Genomic DNA, 23,439 nt, shown 5'->3' on the forward strand with positions numbered 1-23,439 from the left:
TGACGTCACCGGAAATTCCTTCACGTCTTCGTTTCCGGGTGGCTACGTAAGCTCTAGGGGGCGTAACCTCGCGTCATCACCAGGCTCTTCTCGGCGAGAAAGAGCCTGGCCTCCGTTCACAAGTGATTTTGTCACCCTGCCTGGTTCCGGCCTAGAGCCCGCCCTAGACCGGAAGTAACAGCGGAAATAGCTTGTTAACTTGACAATTAGAGACAACGAATCAGAAAATAAAACGGCAAACAACAAAACAAAAGATGGACGTACCGAACGAAGTTTTTGAAGAAGTTCTTGTAGAAACATCAACTTGTGTTGTTGTTGTTGTTCTTTTCAGGCTCTAGCTAACGTAACCTCGCCGCGTCAAGCTAACGGCAACAAAGACGTTTTTTGGCGCACTTATTTCCGGTTCCTTGGTTTACGCCACAAGTCAAACAAATATCTCAAAAACGATACATGACATCGCTTATATTTTTACATTCTAAGTGAGAGCAGAAGTAGCTCAATAGTTTGATGTATAATATATACGTGTTGTGTTAAAGTTGTGTGAACTGTGTAGTTTTAAAAATGTAAACAGAGTTAACTGGCTAGAGTCAGACATTCAAGCCTTGCACCACTTGGGCTCCATAGGGTTCCATTGCGTTGCCACCCAGTGAGGCGGGTTGTTTACCAAAATGCTGCTTGCTCGGCTGATCCCTCGTGGCTATGTGGGAGGAATATATATAGCAATATGATTAAAAAATATAACGCTATATATTAATCATTGTCAGTTGTCACCACACATAGCTCCATCTAGACTGGGTTTAGTAAAGCAGCTGCTGGCCACTGTTCCTGAAATGGAACTGTACACCTGTGATGTCAGGCCCAGCAGAACATCCAGCAACAAGTGATGTCACAGGTGTTGAATGCACTTTTTTTTTTACTTATTTATTTAATTATTTTGGGGGGGAATCTTCGTACTATTCATGACCCCAAAATATAAATTCATAAGAAAAAAATAAATATCAACCTGCACCACACTCTAGTCTAAATTATGATGACTAGTCAAAAAATGTAATGATTGAGAACTCTGAATAAATATTAATTACGAGATTCAGACTTAAAAAATGTATTTTCTGTAGGGCGTCGGGGTAGTGTAGTGGTGTATTACCTATACCAACACGAGGGTCGCACGTTCATATCCACGCGTTACCTCCAGCTTGGTCGAGCGTCCATACAGGCACGATGGGCTGTGCCTGAGGGTGGGAAGCGGGATTGGGGGTATGTGTCCTGGTCCCTGCACTAGCGCCTCCTCTGGTCGGTCGGGGTGCCTGGTGGGAATAGCGTGATCCTCCCACGTGCTACATCCTACCGGTGAAGCTCCCCGTCAGGTGAAAAGAAGCGGCTGGCAAGTGCGCATGTGTCGGAGGAAGCATGGTGCGAGTCTCAGCTCTCCCCAGATCGGCAGATGGTGGAGCAGCCAATAGGGTAGCATGGGGATAAATTGGCCAAGTATAATCGAGGAGAAAATGATGCGATTCAAAAACATAATGTAACATAATAATATATATATATATATATATATATTCCCTGTAGAAATATTGGCCTTATCAGAAAATGTCTGCTTTTGCAGAAAACATATTCATACGTCAAATTGTTTTCTTTTTTAACCTTTCTTCTTTGAAATCCAGGGTCACTCTTGAAGGCTCCACAGCCTAAAAAGGGAGTTTGAGCTCTCTGCTTTCAAAGCTGAGAGTTCAATTTAATAAATGACAATATAATGTTTATTTTATTTTTTAATCAACTCACCTCATGATGACAAACAACTGAAAAGAAATACGGTACACTGACAATAAATTATTCAACTTAAAACCCAGGGTTGAGGTCAACTCAGAACAGACTAAAGCTCTTTAAACACCAGCAGGGTTTTTTTCCCCCCCGTGCGATTCATTTGCACCTAAAGAATATTTTTTCGAACCTATATCCAGTCAATGCAACGATGCATACTAACGGCAAAGTTTCGCTGAGCGATATTGAGCGATCGCAATTTCTTGCCGTATATTTGCATTACTTGGTGTGCAACGGCCTTAAGTAGGCCTATTTCTAATTCAATCCACACAAAACTCAAGAAAACAGGAATCAAAGTTTTGAATGAAATTGTCGGGTGGAAAATCTGAATGTTAATATAATCACCACCAAACTGTAACAAAACTAAGTGTGGGCTCTCCGTGGATGGCATCACGAGGTTATTGAATCTGGATGTAGCTCAGACACTCTGTGGTGACCAAAACCTGGATTCAAATACATTAGTTTACAGATGATTCAAAAGTGCTATTTTGTTCCCAAGCCTGAGATTCTTTAGAAATACAAATCAGGAAATGGCAATGGCCGACATTTTGGCCTTTACATCCAAAGCCATTCCTTCAACATTGGCACTTTCACATCTGTGTAAGAAAAAAAAAGAAAAAGTCCCTGTCATTTGCAATAAATAAAATCAAAACCAATAAACCAACCTATATACTGTATGTACAACAAGGACACATTCTGTCCTCTTTCCCTTTCTTGAAACAGGACAAAGCTCATACATGATCATATAAAAATATGAATTAAAGGGGCAGGAATGTTTTGACCTTGCCATAAGGGAGGGAGTGTATTGGGGTGGTAGAAGAATAAACTATTGCACTTTCATCCAATCATCTACAAGAAACACTGCCGGCCGGGGTTAACGATCACTCCTGATGATCACTCCTCCAATCCTGTCTACCTCACATGTATAACAAGCACACATCTGGGTTGAGTTCAGCCCCACCAACACGCAGCAAACAATTTATTTGAAACGGAAACGGTGGTGCTTTGAACACCCTGTGACGCAAGTGTCACACCTATCTATTGGATCCACTGTGCACACTTGCCTCTTTAAATGGCGGGGTTTATATACACATCGCTGCTGATTGGGTAACACCCCTGGACACGCCCACTAAACAAGAGGCAACATACCTGAAAGCCTGTTGCAAACATGACGTTCAAACCCGGAAAACGTGAGTCCAAAATGTTTTGCGGTTTACGGGCAAAGCACTTAAAAAAAAATATCTCCTTTGGCACCTCCATGCATTCAAGGTATAGTACATGTGATTGCTTGTGTGTGTGTGTGTGTGTGTGTGTGTGTGTGTGTGTGTGTGTGTGTGTGTGTCGCCGTTTCTCAATGTTAACACGTTAACTGCCAACGACGTACTGATACGTCAAGCAGAATCCAACCGTTAACTGCCAGCGACGTATGGATACGTCAAAAAAATCGTTTTTTTTTTTTTGACGGTGGATCGTTGATCTGGCCCTTTTGCATCTTCTATTATACTGTTAGAGCCGCCGGGCGTGTGCAATCCATTCCGCCGACCCACTGAGTGGCGACGGTGCTCAGACTATTGAGTGTTGTTTGGCCAGAAACGCACGCATTCCAGCTGAGCTCAACCGAGGACCCAGAAGCGAACGAGCCTCATTCTCATACTGTAGGCGAAAACCTTTCACACGGGCGCACGGCGGTGGGGGCTTCCAAAGGTGGACTGGGTGGAAAGCACACTTTGAAGCGCGCAGCATAAGCCTAGAGTCACACAAGGCTTCGTCAAAGCTCTCAACCGAAAATCCAAGAACGGATTAAGCCACATCCACGCTCGCCGACGAGGGGCCGCCAGAGAGAGAGGCTGCTGCTCACTGCTCAGACAGGCAGGAGAGACTGGCTTGTGACTGACAAACGCTGCTGAAATCCACCAGCCACGCCCACGGAGGGAGGAGTTGTAAGGAGAGGGGGTGCGGGTGCTGCTATGGAGGAAATTACTGTTCAGAACTATATTGTTTATGTCTGATGTCTCACTGATGCCAAAAATAAATGGTTAAAGTGACTGTTTGATATTGAATTTCACAAAACTGCGATTATCTCAGCTTTTTGTCTCAGACGCTGAAACCATGCTGTACTCAACGGCTAATATCTACATAACTACTAACTCTACAAACTAACTCTTTTAGACAGAGAAAGCACACATTCTATTAGTACTTTTGTGAACTTTGTGTTGACAAACTCCAAGCAGAAAATTATCCTTGGCTCTTGTAAAATGAGCCAGAATCCTCAAAAAAACCCTCTGGCAAAAGCTACCTACAGTAAAAAAAAAAAAGGCTGGCAGTGAATGTGTTAAGGATCCTTCCTTGGCAGGATGGGTCTTCCTACAGGGGGCAGGCAAGAGTCGTTCCTCGCTGGATAGGAAAAACCATGGAAGGACCCATCCTGCCGAGGAAGGAGCCTTAACATTGGGAAACGCCGTGCGTGTGTTTGTGTGTGTGTGTGTGTGTGTGCTCAATGCGTGTGTGTGCGGTCCCTAGCTGTCCACCACCTGGTGTGGCAGAGTGACAGAGGAGCCATTGATAAAGGAGCCTTGTTTGTCCCGGCCTTTCAGGAAGTACGTGAGCAGCTCTCCTTTGCCCTTCACTAAGACGGGGCCCCTCCTCACAAAGCGGAAGCCGTACTCCTTCAGGATGTTGTAGCAGTCCTCCACCACCTGGGGGCGACAGAGATGGGGAGTGTAGAGTGAGAGATTCACAACAACAAAAATGCCGGGTGACAGAGTAGGGTGGGCTGCCCCCTGGTGGCAGAGGCAGAGTAGGGTGGGCTGCCCCTGCCATCCTGCATTTTGGAAATTTGCATGTGTGGTCACAGCTATTGCGAATTTACGTGTGGCTTTTTTGAAGCCACAGGAGATGGAATCCAACGCCATTATCCCATTGATACCTGATGCAGCATTTGTGTGTGTATCCCTTTAAGACCGCGAACCGCGTCAACGCGGTCTTAAAGGGATACACACACAAATGAGGGATATACACGCAAATGCTGCATCAGGTATCAATGGGTTAAGTGAGGCGGGTATTCAAGGCGATGTCCAGCATTATGAGGGACATTTTGTGTTTTTCAAGATCATGGTCGACCCCTCCCACCCTGGCCACAAACTCTTTAAGACACTCCCCCACGGCAAGAGACTGAGGTCTGCCAAGACCAGAACCACCCGCCACAAGACCAGCTTCTCCCCAACCGCCATCAGCCTCACCAACAAGGCCTGGAAACCCCTTCCGCCAAGGACCTCACCAACAACCCCCCCCCACACACACACAAACTCACTACCTCCTCCTAAACTCAACTGAACTCCCCCCTCCCCCATAAAACTGGAACTCATATCTAATGTAATGCCTGTTTAACTGGGACTGTAAATTCATGTAAATTCCCTGCACATTTAATGCCTATTTAACTTAGCCTGTAAATTTCATGTACATTCAATGTAAACTCTTATTTAACTCTGACTGTAAATTCACGTAAATCCACTGCCTATTTAACGTCTATTTAACTCAGTCTGTAAATCTCAAGTAAATCCAACATAAATTCATATTTATCATCCACAGAACACTTCACCACTCATGTACATATTGTATTTACTCGATTTGATTGCACTTGCAACTTTGTGATTGTCTTTAGTTATCTTCCTACTTCTTATCTCTGTATATTGATGTGACCGCTATGCTGCATACAGACACTAAGACAAATTCCTCGTATGTAACTTGCATACTGTGGCAATAAAAGTGATTCTGATTTTGATTCTGATTTTCCTCATGTGGATACATTTGGTGGTTTTACATCCACCTGTTTTTATGCACATTTTTCATTTGCGCATTAAAACCCTGAGTGGAAATGCTGTACAATTCGAAAAAAGCTCGAAATATCGCAATAAAGTGTTTACGCTTTGGCAAGGTGGAAAAGTTTGTGTATCAATAAAAGATAAATGTGACTAAGTGCAGTGGAAACAGACAAAATCTTCCGTGGTGATCGGTTAACCAAACACTGGTGTAACCAAACTCCATTAAAAAAAACATGCATTTTCATGTTCTTCACAGGTGCTCCTCCAAGAAGTGGTTCTCACCACTTCTACTTCTTCGAGCAACGTGGCTACAAACAGGGTGTAAATGACGTCGTTCCAAGTCAACTTGGCATATCAGGGCTTGTGGAGACATGGATTATAGCAGGTGAGCAGTATGGAAGCCTTTTCTGGGGGGTTTTCTGTTGTTTGTTACATTTTTGCTCGTGACCCTGTACACACTCAGCAGACACCTCTACTTGCCTGATGCGGCCAGTCTAATTTCTCCAAACTGGCACCGTGCCAGCTGCATTCTACTGCATGTAGTACACTGTAGTACACTGTAGTACACTGTAGTACACTGTAGTACACTGTAGTACACTGTAGTACACTGTAGTACACTGTAGTACCTCATACAACTCCACATCAAAAAAATCACAACTATACCTTTAACACTCCGCCTGGCGAAGGCTTGTTAGGAATCAGTAGGATGCACGCTACATGTCGGCATACACTAAATACACTTGTAAGGTAAATAAGCAGCACATATTTAGGCACAATTTGAAGGTTTAATGAAGCTGTGTTCACACCGAGATATTTATTTTTCTCTCTGTCGCTTGATTCAACCCTTTGGAATCGCTCTGTCGCTCTGTTTAAATCGCTCATCAACAGGCACACGAATTGACGGACATGTGGGGGCTATAACGTTACGCAATGTCATGATGTTTGTCCACTACGAGCCACCGTAGATGTTTGCAAGCTAAGCCTATCAGCGTGCTCCTAACGCGAGCTCTATACCGGTAGTACAGACTTCACTTCATGTCAGCTGTCAGCCTGTCAATACGGTTTGTTGCCACACAATAAATTGACAATTGACTCGCTCTCACACGGCAGCCAATCAGCGTTGAACAGCGAGCGACTGATGCCAGCGTATTTTCGCTCGAGTTGGGATATTTCATCTGGGGCGACGAGCGTATTTTCTCCCTATCGCTCTGTCTCTGTCGCTCGGACGCCCAGCGACTTTTCTCCCGGGCGAATATACGCTCAATTGCTCGTTTGCATTGACTTTGTATGTAAACTCGATGCCAGCGAAAAACTTTAATAGGTCGGTGTGAACGCAGCTTTAGACTGCCCGCCACGCTGTTTTAACTGAAGGAGCCTACGAAACCAGGCGACTCACTTACAGCAGCGAACTGCTCTGTGCAGTATGCTGTATGTATGTATGCCAAAATGAAGAGTGGAGCCGGGTAATCAAGAAACTTTACATGAACAAGAATTGACATGTTTTTCATGGGGCTCGGACGCTGCCTGCAACACAACTGTGCGCATCTGCCGCACATAATCGATTAATAATCGATGGACATACATAAAGGAAAAGTGAAGGAGACTTTACCTGGATGTTCCCCATCAGGCCTGTGGACTCCATGCGACTGGCCACGTTCACTGTGTTGCCCCAGATATCGTAGTGGGGTTTGCGGGCACCGATCACTCCTGCTAAGACTCCGCCTTTATTCAGACCTGCAGGACATCATAGAGACAGTCGGCATGTCTGGGAACGCCCACAAAATGTTAAACGGCTGGCGCGCGAGTGGGGTAAAACCGCCCATATATCTCATGGGCTGACTCACCAAAAGACGGTGCTGCGGCTCTAAACTACATGTTTGGGGGTTCGAGAGCAGAACACAAGACGTCTGCTCAGAACGGGGGAATTTACCCCACCCTGACCCCGCCCCCAGCCAGGCTGAGCCAGCTAACCCAGCGTCTATTGTGGGCGTTCCTAGAGCCTGTATGGGCGTTCCCAGACATGCGGACTGTCTCTATAGGTAGATTGGCATGCAGGAATATACATGTACTGCTATTAATGAGAAAGAGTCGAACGTGCTGCTAAACACATAGGCTAACACATAGGCTAACACATAGACAAGGCAAGGCAAGTTATGGAGAGTGCCTCCTTGGTTTGCTCTCCACCTCTGGCACTTTATGTTTTATGTTCATGTTTTTGTTACTGTACTTTATTGATTGTATTGACTGCTGATTGTATTTAGTATCTGTTGTATGCTGCTGTCTGAACATGTCGCACTTGTGAATGAGACCTCAGTCTCAATGTGATTTACCTGTTTAAATAAAGGCAAAAAAAAACATACAGAGTGCTTTACATAAAATTGATAAAACAAAGAGAGCAGAATGTTGGTAGAAGATCCAGAAGTTCACAGTGCATACAGTATGTTAGTCAATGCAGAGTTGGCATCACGCCATTTTGTGAGGAATAATTGTTTATTTTATTTAAAATATATATATATATATATAGCCGCAAGCTCAATGGCAGGGGTTCAAGCCTTGCGCAAATTGAACACCTAATAGTCCTTGAGGCAAATTTGTAGAGCACGTTCAGGTGAACATGTGAAAAAAAAAGTTGCTTGAAAATTGGAGAAACAGCCTGGGAGTTACAAACGGGTGTGAAGTTATGGCATATTTTGTGTTAGGCCACGCCCACTTTTCACATCTGTGGCGCCCCCTTTTGGTCAAATTGCGAAATAGCATGCCAGAAATGCCATTCCAGATGAAGCTGAGAAGTTTGCAACCGATGATGCGAATGGACTTGATTTACCGCTATTACGTGCTTAGACCATAGACCCCGCCCAATTTCACAAATGATGACAAAACTCCTGATTTTGACTAGGACATCCTCCTTGATATATCTGCCAAGTTTCGCAATCATTGGACAAACAGGTTGCATCTCTGCCGAATTCGTCGCTCCGTAACATTTGTCTAGTTTTTATTCGTTGACGAAAGTGTCGATAGATTTCCTCCAGGGAGCTTGCTAGATCCGAAGCTCTTGGTCAGCCCTTGGTGGCGGCCATTGAACTGGCGTTGACGCGAAAGCTTTGTAACAGGTTGTCCGTAGTCTTTCTGATTTATAACTTGGAGTGCAACAGTTTTACGACAACCTGCGACTTTCTTGACTTGCAAAGTTATCTTTTGAATTGACAAACATCATATCTACCTCGTCATAGCACAATTCAAACGGGATAAAAAAATTATTGTCTCTCGCCATTCATTCATTATTTCTTCAGACGCTGGCCCCAACCGGAAGGGGAGGGAGGGAGCTTGGTCGAATCGTGCATTCCTTTATAACTGGGAACTGGCAATCTTACCGGTTCAAAGTTCATGAGCTGGGACGTGACGTCACTAGAGCTGGTATTTCCCATTCCAAACTCGTAGGAGCCTCAGCAGCCCCGACCTCAAAAATCCAAGATGGCTGATCCGCACAACAACAGTAGTTATAATCGTATAAATGCTATTTAGCACTTCTGTCTTGTTTGTGTCTCATTAAATCAGCTGTACACACAGCACAGCCTACTTCTATCTGTGTGGACATGAGGCTGCAGTGTTTGTATGCGCAAAATGCCACGAAATACCTTGTTATCAACTGTTATTGCTAACAATGGCTAGCCTGGCTAGCAAGTGGATCTGACCAGTGAACAGTGAACTTCCCAGCTCAACTTTTTTGCAAATGGAATGCTAACAAACGGATGTGACGTCATTTAGCCTCCACATCCCAGTTCTTTTGCGATAAAGGAACACACGATTATACTTGCTCTATTTGTAAAGCATATTGAGATAACTTTTGTTATGATTTGCCGCTATATGACTTGTGAGAACATGCGGTCCTCATAAGGAATGACACACATACAAACACACACATACACACACATACATACCATACGCATAGATTGAAGGTGAAGGGTTAGCATTAGCACTGACCGATACGTAGCATGAAGTTGTTGAACGACTGGTAGTTGATGTTCATGAGCGTGACTTTCATGGCCAGAGCAAAGTCTGCCAGGTCTGCCAGATGCTGCCAGCGCTCTCTGTCTGACAGCTCCTCTTTCTGCCACACACACACACACAGTGGGGAGACAGGATTTGTACAGCACTTTCTCAAACAAATGTTAGAACGTGCTTATGGCATAAATAAGGAAGTACAAGTGGATAAATAAAATGAAGGTAGAAAATAAAGTAAATAAAAACCAATAAATAAAAAGACAAGAGCAAGAAATAAAAGTAAGAGTACACAATAAAACAAAACAATTAAAGTGGGAAACTATTATACAGTGGCAGCCATCTTGAATTGCCATACCAAAGAACTTAACTTTGTTACACCATAAGGGACAATGCTTTAGAGAAACTAGTGTAGTCTTGGACTGAATTTCAATCATGGAAGACTAAAAGGCATAGTTAGAGCACCCCATGCTGTCATACCCCTCAGCCCAAATTACGTCACTAAATGATGTCATCATCTCTGACGTCACCATCTCTATGACGTCACCTTTACAAAGTGACGTCAGTTGCCCAAATGGCGTCAGTTATGACATCATAAATACCCTTCTCCTGGTACTATATAGACAGTTTTAACTTGACAACAATAACAACCGTCACAACCCACCTGAATATCCGGTTTACTTCCTGTATACATAGCTGAGCGCAGGCTGATATTCGGCTCATATTAAATGTTAACGTTAGGCCGTGTCTCCGACAGACACATTAAAACAAGTTAGCCTATTTCGGTCTTTATGTCTTGTAGTAGTTAGTAGTAGTTGTTGTTGTTGTTGATAGTTGCCATAACAACCACCCCTGTCGGAAAGACGTGCACACGCTGGGTAGGAAGCGTTGTTGTCCCGGAGGCGATATTTTTTTCCGGATCATGGCGAAGGCTATGCGAAGGCATAACCCGCCCCTCTCTGCCTCTGATTGGCCTAGCGTCAAACTTCCATCTAAACCGATCTAAACACATTCGCTTGGCTATCCTGCATTACATCTCTTTCTACAGTCTGTGGTCAGACCGTCAGACATAGTGGGTCAGACTTACCCCGCTAGCCGGGCGCTTCTGGCTCATACTGAGCACATTAGCGCCCGGCGAACGTCACGCATTTCCCATTTTACACTGTGCCATTTTCACGTCTAGGTCTAAAAGCCGGCTCCTACCTGAGTCTTCACGTGAAGTGAAGACGCTATCCGATGCAAAACATCCTCTTCTTTTAATGACACCTAGTTGTTGCATCCAAATTGTTGCATAAAATCCACTTTTCTGTCTTTCAAAAACCGAAAAGCATTTATCTGGAGCACCTCGAGCAACCCGGAAGTCGTTGTTCCGGGTTGTTTGCTTCAGATCAGAGAAGAAGAAGAAGCGGTGCTCCAGATACATGCTTTTCGGTTTTTGAAAGACAGAAAAGTGGATTTTATGCAACAATTTGGATGCAACAACTAGGTGTCATTAAAAGAAGAGGATAGCGTCTTAGACTCAGGTAGGAGCCGGCTTTTAGACCTAGACGTGAAAATGGCACAGTGTCAAATGGGAAATGCGTGACGTTCGCCGGGCGCTAATGTGCTCAGTATGAGCGAGAAGCGCCCGGCTAGCGGGGTAAGGTCAGACAGACATACAGCAGTTACGCTTGCTAGCCTGCATGAAAGACGCCAGTGTGTTTATGTTTTTAATATAGTCATATCTATGGTTTATAACGCTGCCACTAATCAGAGGCAGAGAGGGCCAGGGGTGGGTTATGCCTTCGCCATCATCTGAAAAAAATATCACTTCCGGTAAGCTAGCTAGCTAGCTAATGTTAGCTGCTGGTTGGTTGGCTAACTAGCGAATGTTAGCCGTTAGCTAACATTAACGCATTAACTAGACAAACACAGACATGCAGAGCTCCAAAAACAGAGCAATTCGTGATTTTGTTACTGTAGTTTCTGCAGAGTAACGTCCATGTACCTTTATGGATTGCACGGGGTTGGTATTGCAAAGGGATCTGACGGATAGTGCAGTAACAGTCAGCAGCTATGATAGCACGAGCCACTCGGGGGGAGGAAGTCCATATATGGTCCATCCGGTCATGGGGCACAGCGATTGGCTGGCCCAGATTCAAATCTGAGTCAGCCAATCGCGTTGTCCTGCGCTGTTTGGGACCGTGTATAAAAGGCCACCGCTGACCGGGGTGGGTGGGGGGAACCAGAGGAGAGGGGGAGAGGGGAGGAGAGGGGGAGAGGAGAGGAGGGGAGAACCGGGGGAGAGAAGGGGAGAGGAGGGGAGAGGGGGAGAAGAGGGGGGGAGAGGGGGAGAGGAGGAGAGGAGGGGGGGAGAGGAGAGGAGAAGAGGAGAGGGGAGAGGCCAGCAGTCAGCAGCTATGATAGCACGAGCCACTCGGGGGGAGGAAGTCGGGGGGAGGAAGTCCATATATGGTCCATCCGGTCATGGGGCACAGCGATTGGCTGGCCCAGATTCAAATCTGAGTCAGCCAATCGCGTTGTCCTGCGCTGTTTGGGACGTGTATAAAAGGCCACCGCTGACCGGGGTGGGTGGGGGGAACCAGAGGAGAGGGGGAGAAGAGGAGAGGAGAGGAGAGGGGGAGAGGAGGGGAGAACCGGGGGAGAGAAGGGGAGAGGAGGGGAGAGGGGGATAAGAGGAGGGGAGAGGGGGAGAGGGGGAGAGGAGAGGAGAGGGGGAGAAGAGGAGGGGAGAGAGGGAGAGGAGAGGAGAAGAGGAGAGGAGGGGAGAAGAGGAGAGAGGGGGAGAGGTCAGCAGTCAGCAGCTATGATAGCACGATCCACTCGGGGGGAGGAAGTCCATATATGGTCCATCCGGTCATGGGGCACAGCGATTGGCTGGCTCAGATTCAAATCTGAGTCAGCCAATCGCGTTGTCCTGCGCTGTTTGGGACATGTATAAAAGGCCACCGCTGACCGGGGTGGGTGGGGGGAACCAGAGGAGAGGGGGAGAAGAGGAGAGGGGGGGAGAGGAGAGGAGAAGAGGAGAGGGGAGAGGCCAGCAGTCAGCAGCCATGATAGCACGAGCCACTCGGGGGGAGGAAGTCGGGGGGAGGAAGTCCATATATGGTCCATCCGGTCATGGGGCACAGCGATTGGCTGGCTCAGATTCAAATCTGAGTCAGCCAATCCCGTTGTCCTGCGCTGTTTGGGACGTGTATAAAAGGCCACCGCTGACCGGGGTGGGTGGGGGGAACCAGAGGAGAGGGGGAGAGGAGAGGGGGAGAGGAGGAGAGGAGAGGGGGAGAGGGGGAGAAGAGGAGGGGAGAGGGGGAGAGGAGAGGGGGAGAGGAGAGGAGAGGAGAGGAGAGGGGGAGAAGAGGAGGGGAGAGAGGGAGAGGAGAGGAGAAGAGGAGAGGAGGGGAGAAGAGGAGAGAGGGGGAGAGGTCAGCAGTCAGCAGCTATGATAGCACGATCCACTCGGGGGGAGGAAGTCCATATATGGTCCATCCGGTCATGGGGCACAGCGATTGGCTGGCTCAGATTCAAATCTGAGTCAGCCAATCGCGTTGTCCTGCGCTGTTTGGGACATGTATAAAAGGCCACCGCTGACCGGGGTGGGTGGGGGGAACCAGAGGAGAGGGGGAGAGGAGGGAGGGGGGGAGAGGAGAGGAGAAGAGGAGAGGGGAGAGGCCAGCAGTCAGCAGCCATGATAGCACGAGCCACTCGGGGGGAGGAAGTCGGGGGGAGGAAGTCCATATATGGTCCATCCGGTCATGGGGCACAGCGATTGGCTGGCTCAGATTCAAATCTGAGTCAGCCAATCGCGTTGTCCTGCGCTGTTTGGGACGTGTATAAAAGGAGACCGCTGACCGGGGTGGGTGGGGGGGAGGAGGGAGGGGGAGAAGAGGCGGGGAGAGGAGAGAATCTGAGTCAGCCAATCGCGTTGTCCTGCGTTGTTTGGGACGTGTATAAAAGGAGACCGCTGACCGGGGTGGGTGGGGGGAACCAGAGGAGAGGGGGAGAGGAGAGGGGGAGAGGAGGAGAGGAGGGGAGAACCGGGGGAGAGAAGGGGAGAGGAGGGGAGAGGGGGAGAAGAGGAGGGGAGAGGGGGAGAGGGGGAGAGGAGAGGAGAGGAGAGGGGGAGAAGAGGAGGGGAGAGAGGGAGAGGAGAGGAGAAGAGGAGAGGAGGGGAGAAGAGGAGAGAGGGGGAGAGGTCAGCAGTCAGCAGCTATGATAGCACGATCCACTCGGGGGGAGGAAGTCCATATATGGTCCATCCGGTCATGGGGCACAGCGATTGGCTGGCTCAGATTCAAATCTGAGTCAGCCAATCGCGTTGTCCTGCGCTGTTTGGGACATGTATAAAAGGCCACCGCTGACCGGGGTGGGTGGGGGGAACCAGAGGAGAGGGGGAGAGGAGGGAGGGGGGAGAGGAGAGGAGAAGAGGAGAGGGGAGAGGCCAGCAGTCAGCAGCCATGATAGCACGAGCCACTCGGGGGGAGGAAGTCGGGGGGAGGAAGTCCATATATGGTCCATCCGGTCATGGGGCACAGCGATTGGCTGGCTCAGATTCAAATCTGAGTCAGCCAATCCCGTTGTCCTGCGCTGTTTGGGACGTGTATAAAAGGCCACCGCTGACCGGGGTGGGTGGGGGGAACCAGAGGAGAGGGGGAGAGGAGAGGGGGAGAGGAGGAGAGGAGAGGGGGAGAGGGGGAGAAGAGGAGGGGAGAGGGGGAGAGGAGAGGGGGAGAGGAGAGGAGAGGAGAGGAGAGGGGGAGAAGAGGAGGGGAGAGAGGGAGAGGAGAGGAGAAGAGGAGAGGAGGGGAGAAGAGGAGAGAGGGGGAGAGGTCAGCAGTCAGCAGCTATGATAGCACGATCCACTCGGGGGGAGGAAGTCCATATATGGTCCATCCGGTCATGGGGCACAGCGATTGGCTGGCTCAGATTCAAATCTGAGTCAGCCAATCGCGTTGTCCTGCGCTGTTTGGGACATGTATAAAAGGTAACCTCGCGTCACCAGGCTCTTCTCGGCGAGAAAGAGCCTGGCTCCCGCCCACAATTGATTTTGTCACCCTACTGGCTCCGGCCTAGAGCCCGCCCTAGACCGGATGGCAGCGTTTCTAGCTCGTCAACTTTCACGTTAACTTGACAATTTGACCCAAGTATCAGAATCCTCTTTCACCGTTTTGACCGGTGTGTCAGGCGGTGGTGGCGGAGATGCCATATTGCATAAACGTTTTGTTTTATGTAACGCTAGCTTTGTTTTGATCAGACTCTAGTTTAGGTAACATCACCGCGTCAAGCTAACGGCAACAAAGACGTTGTTAGGCGCATTGCCATCCGGTGTTAATTCTGGGTCCGGGGTTTACGCCCCCATGACAAAAAGCGGGGTGGAAGGTGCCCAGACTAATAAAAGGCCACCGCTGACCGGGGTGGGTGGGTTTAACCAGAGGAGAGGGGGAGAGGAGGGAGGGGGGGAGAGGAGAGGAGAAGAGGAGAGGGGAGAGGCCAGCAGTCAGCAGCCATGATAGCACGAGCCACTCGGGGGGAGGAAGTCGGGGGGAGGAAGTCCATATATGGTCCATCCGGTCATGGGGCACAGCGATTGGCTGGCTCAGATTCAAATCTGAGTCAGCCAATCGCGTTGTCCTGCGCTGTTTGGGACGTGTATAAAAGGCCACCGCTGACCGGGGTGGGTGGGGGGAACCAGAGGAGAGGGGGAGAGGAGAGGGGGAGAGGAGAAGAGGAGGGGAGAGGGGGAGAGGAGAAGAGGAGGGGAGAGGGGGAGAGGAGAGGAGGGGAGAAGAGGAGAGAGGGGGAGAAGAGGAGGGGAGAGAGGGAGAGGAGAGGAGGGGAGAAGAGGAGAGAGGGGGAGAGGTCAGCAGTCAGCAGCTATGATAGCACGATCCACTCGGGGGGAGGAAGTCCATATATGGTCCATCCGGTCATGGGGCACAGCGATTGGCTGGCTCAGATTCAAATCTGAGTCAGCCAATCGCGTTGTCCTGCGCTGTTTGGGACATGTATAAAAGGCCACCGCTGACCGGGGTGGGTGGGGGGAACCAGAGGAGAGGGGGAGAGGAGGGAGGGGGGGAGAGGAGAGGAGAAGAGGAGAGGGGAGAGGCCAGCAGTCAGCAGCCATGATAGCACGAGCCACTCGGGGGGAGGAAGTCGGGGGGAGGAAGTCCATATATGGTCCATCCGGTCATGGGGCACAGCGATTGGCTGGCTCAGATTCAAATCTGAGTCAGCCAATCGCGTTGTCCTGCGCTGTTTGGGACATGTATAAAAGGCCACCGCTGACCGGGGTGGGTGGGGGGGAGAGGAGGGAGGGGGGGAGAGGAGAGGAGAAGAGGAGAGGGGAGAGGCCAGCAGTCAGCAGCCATGATAGCACGAGCCACTCGGGGGGAGGAAGTCGGGGGGAGGAAGTCCATATATGGTCCATCCGGTCATGGGGCACAGCGATTGGCTGGCTCAGATTCAAATCTGAGTCAGCCAATCGCGTTGTCCTGCGCTGTTTGGGATGTGTATAAAAGGCCACCGCTGACCGGGGTGGGTGGGGGGAACCAGAGGAGAGGGGGAGAGGGGAGAGGAGGGGAGAACCAGAGGAGAGGGGGAGAGGAGGGAGGGGGAGAAGAGGGGGGGAGAGGAGAGGAGAAGAGGAGAGGGGAGAGGCCAGCAGTCAGCAGCTATGATAGCACGAGCCACTCGGGGGGAGGAAGTCGGGGGGAGGAAGTCCATATATGGTCCATCCGGTCATGGGGCACAGCGATTGGCTGGCTCAGATTCAAATCTGAGTCAGCCAATCGCGTTGTCCTGCGCTGTTTGGGACGTGTATAAAAGGAGACCGCTGACCGGGGTGGGTGGGGGGGAGGGGGAGAGGAGAGAATCTGAGTCAGCCAATCGCGTTGTCCTGCGTTGTTTGGGACGTGTATAAAAGGAGACCGCTGACCGGGGTGGGTGGGGGGAACCAGAGGAGAGGGGGAGAGGAGAGGGGGAGAGGAGGAGAGGAGGGGAGAACCGGGGGAGAGGAGAGGAGAGGAGAGGAGAGGGGGAGAAGAGGAGGGGAGAGAGGGAGAGGAGAGGAGAAGAGGAGAGGAGGGGAGAAGAGGAGAGAGGGGGAGAGGTCAGCAGTCAGCAGCTATGATAGCACGATCCACTCGGGGGGAGGAAGTCCATATATGGTCCATCCGGTCATGGGGCACAGCGATTGGCTGGCTCAGATTCAAATCTGAGTCAGCCAATCGCGTTGTCCTGCGCTGTTTGGGACATGTATAAAAGGCCACCGCTGACCGGGGTGGGTGGGGGGAACCAGAGGAGAGGGGGAGAGGAGGGAGGGGGGGAGAGGAGAGGAGAAGAGGAGAGGGGAGAGGCCAGCAGTCAGCAGCCATGATAGCACGAGCCACTCGGGGGGAGGAAGTCGGGGGGAGGAAGTCCATATATGGTCCATCCGGTCATGGGGCACAGCGATTGGCTGGCTCAGATTCAAATCTGAGTCAGCCAATCGCGTTGTCCTGCGCTGTTTGGGACGTGTATAAAAGGCCACCGCTGACCGGGGTGGGTGGGGGGAACCAGAGGAGAGGGGGAGAGGAGAGGGGGAGAGGAGGAGAGGAGGGGAGAGGAGGGGAGAGGGGGAGAAGAGGAGGGGAGAGGGGGAGAGGAGAGGGGGAGAGGAGAGGAGAGGAGAGGAGAGGGGGAGAAGAGGAGGGGAGAGAGGGAGAGGAGAGGAGAAGAGGAGAGGAGGGGAGAAGAGGAGAGAGGGGGAGAGGTCAGCAGTCAGCAGCTATGATAGCACGATCCACTCGGGGGGAGGAAGTCCATATATGGTCCATCCGGTCATGGGGCACAGCGATTGGCTGGCTCAGATTCAAATCTGAGTCAGCCAATCGCGTTGTCCTGCGCTGTTTGGGACATGTATAAAAGGCCACCGCTGACCGGGGTGGGTGGGGGGAACCAGAGGAGAGGGGGAGAGGAGGGAGGGGGGGAGAGGAGAGGAGAAGAGGAGAGGGGAGAGGCCAGCAGTCAGCAGCCATGATAGCACGAGCCACTCGGGGGGAGGAAGTCGGGGGGAGGAAGTCCATATATGGTCCATCCGGTCATGGGGCACAGCGATTGGCTGGCTCAGATTCAAATCTGAGTCAGCCAATCGCGTTGTCCTGCGCTGTTTGGGACGTGTATAAAAGGCCACCGCTGACCGGGGTGGGTGGGGGGAACCAGAGGAGAGGGGGAGAGGAGAGGAGGAGAGGAGGGGAGAGGAGGGGAGAGGGGGAGAAGAGGAGGGGAGAGGGGGAGAGGAGAGGAGAGGAGAGGAGAGGAGAGGAGAGGAGAGGAGAGGGGGAGAAGAGGAGGGGAGAGAGGGAGAGGAGAGGAGGGGAGAAGAGGAGAGAGGGGGAGAGGTCAGCAGTCAGCAGCTATGATAGCACGATCCACTCGGGGGGAGGAAGTCCATATATGGTCCATCCGGTCATGGGGCACAGCGATTGGCTGGCTCAGATTCAAATCTGAGTCAGCCAATCGCATTGTCCTGCGCTGTTTGGGACATGTATAAAAGGCCACCGCTGACCGGGGTGGGTGGGGGGAACCAGAGGAGAGGGGGAGAGGAGGGAGGGGGGGAGAGGAGAGGAGAAGAGGAGAGGGGAGAGGCCAGCAGTCAGCAGCCATGATAGCACGAGCCACTCGGGGGGAGGAAGTCCATATATGGTCCATCCGGTCATGGGGCACAGCGATTGGCTGGCTCAGATTCAAATCTGAGTCAGCCAATCGCGTTGTCCTGCGCTGTTTGGGACATGTATAAAAGGCCACCGCTGACCGGGGTGGGTGGGGGGGAGAGGAGGGAGGGGGGGGAGAGGAGAGGAGAAGAGGAGAGGGGAGAGGCCAGCAGTCAGCAGCCATGATAGCACGAGCCACTCGGGGGGAGGAAGTCGGGGGGAGGAAGTCCATATATGGTCCATCCGGTCATGGGGCACAGCGATTGGCTGGCTCAGATTCAAATCTGAGTCAGCCAATCGCGTTGTCCTGCGCTGTTTGGGACGTGTATAAAAGGCCACCGCTGACCGGGGTGGGTGGGGGGAACCAGAGGAGAGGGGGAGAGGGGAGAACCAGAGGAGAGGGGGAGAGGAGGGAGGGGGAGAAGAGGGGGGGAGAGGAGAGGAGAAGAGGAGAGGGGAGAGGCCAGCAGTCAGCAGCTATGATAGCACGAGCCACTCGGGGGGAGGAAGTCGGGGGGAGGAAGTCCATATATGGTCCATCCGGTCATGGGGCACAGCGATTGGCTGGCTCAGATTTAAATCTGAGTCAGCCAATCGCGTTGTCCTGCGCTGTTTGGGACGTGTATAAAAGGAGACCGCTGACCGGGGTGGGTGGGGGGAACCAGAGGAGAGGGGGAGAGGAGAGGGGGAGAGGGGAGGAGAGGAGGGGAGAGGGGGAGAAGAGGAGGGGAGAGGGGGAGAGGGGAGGAGAGGAGATGAGAGGGGGAGGAGAGGAGAGGAGAAGAGGAGAGGGGAGGAGAGGAGGGGGAGAGGGGAGGAGAGGAGAGGAGAGGGGGAGAGGGGAGGAGAGGAGAGGAGGAGAAGAGAGGAGAGAGGGGGAGAGGAGAGGGAGAGGGGAGGAGAAGAGAGGAGGAGAGAAGAGGAGAGAGGGGGAGAGGGGAGGAGAGGAGAGGGGGAGAGGAGAGGAGAGGAGCATAGTGGCTGGACCCTTCCAGGGGCACTGCCATCTCTCTGGGCGGCCCTGGTAGTGGAAGCGATCATCTTGCTCTATAATGACCAGAATGGGTGTTGTTCAAACTGAACATTTATTTCTTCAACATGCTGCAGCAGAAAGGGAGATAAACAGCCGACACTATTTTCATAGTTAAGCTATGAAGTAGCCTACTTCCCCCCGCAGCATCGTGACATTGAATGAAAGTATAGGCTATAATGGCTCGTTTGAGATGACTTCTGGCTCGCCTGGGAAGCAGGCGAGAGCAGCCGAGTGCAGTCAGCCAATTAGAGGCAGAGAGGGGCGGGTCATGCCTTCGCCTAGCCTTCGCCATCATGGGAAATAAGAAAAAGGAAGTGCTGTGGGGTTGCAGCTGGCAGCTCTATAAAGCCCCCTTCACCACAGCTTAAATCACACTTGTGCAGTCATCACTCACCTTGTGCCAGCATCCCGCAATCATCCAGCATCTCCAGAGCAAAGCTTCACCCCACCCCCTCCGCAGATCACCACCAATGTCATGACGCAGCACTGACGCCATCCCTCTCTCATAGCAAGAGGAGCGTCACATCATGGAGTCATAGGCCATGCTTAAACTGTTTATTTTGATTCAATAAAAGATTGTTAAAATGTCTTACGAGTCTCTCATGATTGAAATGATATCAATACTGTTTATTAAGAGGTTGATTTGGCTTGTTATGATAAGTTGAGTTAACCCATTGATACCTGATGCAGCATTTGCGTGTATATCCCTCGTTTGTGTGCGTATCCCTTTAAGACCGCGAACCACGTTAAGTTTCTGCATTATCTGTGTTTAATCTGCCTTGGATCTGGATGGGCTCTGTTAGGGATTGGCTGGCAAATCAAGGTGGCCGCATCTGTATTCACACAAGTGCTTTTTAAAGCGGGATTTGCACCAATGAGCCAATAATTGACCACAATAAAGATGAAGGAGGAAGAGGCATTCAACAACTGAGACATTTTAGCCAAGTAAGGTTCTAGAACGCAATCAGTTCTAGGCCCAGTTTCTACTCAAAACACTCTTTTGTAGCTGGGGAAGAGTCAGCTCAAATAACCTGAATCAGGAAATGGAAATGCCTTGAGTGCAGTTTAAGAAAGCATATAAAGGGACAGCTCACCCTAAAATCCAAAATACATATTTTCTAGATTCATATATCTAGATAATTTTGTGTCAGTTGCCTGGGTTTTGGAGGTATCGGCCCTAGAGATGTCTGCCTCTTGAATACAACAGAACTGGATGGCACTGGGCTTGTGGTGCTCAAAGCGCATAAAAAATACATTTGAAAAACTCAACAGCGATGTCTCTTTCTAGAAATGCATGACCCAGTTACTCAAGATAATCCACAGACCCATCCTTTCATTATCATCATTGCTAATGACAATACACTTGAATTGAATTGAACCTTGTTGTGAACAGTTTCATGTAGGTATATGTTTTTTTTATTGTTTCTTTCTCAGACATCGGTTCAGTACCGTTAGAAATTGGGTGCGCCCACCCAAGCAAAGAACCAAACAAAACAACAAACAGACGGCAGAGAACCCATAACAAATAGTCGTCAGATAAAATGCAACAGCAGCATTGACCATGTGAAAGCTTGTGTGTGTGTGTGTGTGTGTGTGTGTGTGTATGTATGTGTGTGTGTGTGTGTGTGTGTGTGTGTGTGTGTGTGTGTGTGTGTGTGTGTGTGTGTGTGTGTGTGTGTGTGTGTGTGTGTGTGTGAAAGCTTGGTCTGAAAAGAAACTGTTTTCTCCCACCCCATGAACTTAATCCCACATACAGTTGACCGTACAGGGTTGGTTTTAAATTATCAAAAACAAACACAAAAAGAGACAAGACAAGTAAACAAACAAATTCAAACGGAATGAACAGTTTCATGTAGGAACTATTTTCTTTCGACAAAACTACACCCACTAGCTGCTAGCTAGCTGCAGTTTCATGTAGGAACTAGCTAGCAGCTAGTGGGTGCTCACAACAAGGTCTGTGGATTATCCTGAGTAACCGGGTCATAATTCCAGAAAGAGACATTGCTGTTGAGTTTTTCATATGTATTTTTTTGACGCTTTGAGCACCACAAGCCGAGTGCCATTCAGTTCCATTGTATTTGAGAGAGGCAGAAATCTCTAGGGCTAGTGCCAAAACCCAGGCACCTCACACCAAACAATCTAGGTGGATAAATAGCACTACAGGTGAGATGAAAAATATTAATTTTGGATTTGAGGGGGAGCTGTCCCTTTTAAGCCTTAAATTCTGTTTTCAAGGACTTGATCGCGTTACGGTTTCTTGAGAAATCAGTCCAGTCACGCAGACCTGTGTTCTCATAGGTCAGGGGTTTAAAGTTTTTCATTTCAACAGTGAAATTGGCCTTATTCTTCATTCTAAATGGCACTTTAAAAAAGTCTTAAAAAGTCTTGGAAAATCCTAGAGGCACTAGTGTGTACTATAGAAGTGAGTGTCTCTGCTTTGCACAGGCAGTTTAAAGCGGGTGCAGGGCCGCGGGAAGTACGGGTGCTGCAGCACCCCCTTGTGGCGAGATTATTTTTTTCATTTTTTTTCCCCATTTTTTTTTTTACAAATGTAATTAAAAATATTTTGCAGTGCACTATGTTCCTTTCTTGTCTGGGAATGTTTCGGGAAATGATTGCATTATTGATGTACTGAAAATGTAGCCTATTTAAATAGAATTATCAACAATAACAATCAAGGAAGTTACATGCTTATAGGCTAGAGAAGAAGAAGAAGCGCGCATGCGCGCACATGTTGTGTTGAACCAACCAACAACCAATACGAATTGTTTAATCTGGCAATAAAGAAATGTGAACTTGACATGCTATTTTAATAGCCTACTCAAAAATGCACCTCCCACTATACAGCAAAGAGAGGAGTCAATGTTTCTTGATATAATCATTGCCATTCACATCAGAATAATTAGTCTAGTCATTAAGTTTGCTGATAATATTTCTATCATGTTAAGTCTGTCATGTTAACTGGTGTATTCAGAGCAAATAGGGGGATATAGAGCATTATCATCATGCTATATATCTCCCTCTTTGCTCTGAATGAGTGAGAAAAGGAGAAAATACTGAATAATTACATCACAACAGTATCCTAATGTTAATTTAAAATGAGATATTCCTCTAAATATGGCAAAAAAAAAAAAAAAAAAAAAAACACGTCAAATTCCCTTCCTCCCAGCACCCCCTGCTTAAAGTGACTTCCAGCGGCCCTGAGCGGGTGAGAGAGTGAATGGTGTGTTTGTGAGAGAGTGAATGGTGTGTTTGCAGTGGTGATCTGGACGCTGACCTTCATGCAGGTCATGACGTAGCCGTTGCTGATGTCCGGGTTGACGCCCGACGCTGCCATGTAGGTGCTGCCGATGGTCTTGATCTTTGTTATGCAGCGGAACTGACACTCGTCCAGCAGCTGTCAAGAGACAAAGGTCAAAGGTCACTTCTGCTTGTACCGAAAATAGAACTACTGGACATCGAAACCATGCCTCATGTTCCTAAAAATAAGAATGCTATTGTTGGTTAAAGCCAAGGTGCAAATGTGTAATATTTGGCCAAATGATCAAAACTAATAGGACGCAGGGGGGCCGCGTTTCACCTCCCACCACTGTCCATATAGGAGAAAAAAATGCAGTGCAGTTTTCTTTGCTTTTAGCTAGATTGAGAATTAAAATTAGCCTGACGTGGTTTGAAAGCTACTGGCAGGCTGGGGTACATCACCCAAAGCTTTTTTTTCCCCAATTACACAAATCTGTATTAATCACGTTAGTAATGTAGCCAAGCATCCTGGGTATAGTCTGTTACAGTAGCATTAGTAGCTCAAATGCTAACGCTACTAAGTTCCGGGATGTATCCACCTTATTTCGAGATGCCATGATGGGTGCTTCTTCCATGCACTATGCACCATGCTTACACTGTCAAAATCTGAGATGATCTCATTGAGGAACCTCAGGCATTCGATCCCTCCATTATTGATGCTCTCCTCTGTGTAGAAGTCTGAGAAGTTGGGGATGGAGGCGAACATGACTCCAATCTCATCGTAGGATTGGCTGTACAACTCCTAGAAGGTGTCCGATGAACAAGAAAGACAAGA

The 23,439-nt window shown here is 49.3% G+C and overlaps 1 protein-coding gene across 1 annotated transcript in view; it reads right to left on the reverse strand.

Annotated features, from left to right (window-relative positions):
* Positions 1-4,037: 4,037 nt before the first annotated feature.
* adcy3a (adenylate cyclase 3a) overlaps positions 4,038-23,439 on the reverse strand; it is a gene marked incomplete at its 5' end in the record, with an annotated part of 61,715 nt that continues 42,313 nt past the window's right edge. The window contains 5 exons of the mRNA XM_083661320.1: positions 4,038-4,517; positions 7,252-7,376; positions 9,624-9,750; positions 22,642-22,761; positions 23,260-23,406. Of these exons, the coding sequence (XP_083517446.1) occupies positions 4,338-4,517; positions 7,252-7,376; positions 9,624-9,750; positions 22,642-22,761; positions 23,260-23,406 (699 nt within the window). The 3' untranslated portion in view covers positions 4,038-4,337. The remainder of the gene's footprint in view (positions 4,518-7,251; positions 7,377-9,623; positions 9,751-22,641; positions 22,762-23,259; positions 23,407-23,439) is intronic.

The sequence above is a fragment of the Poromitra crassiceps genome, assembly GCF_964638095.1.
Source record: "Poromitra crassiceps genome assembly, chromosome: 26".
Classification (NCBI taxonomy): Eukaryota; Metazoa; Chordata; class Actinopteri; order Beryciformes; family Melamphaidae; genus Poromitra; species Poromitra crassiceps.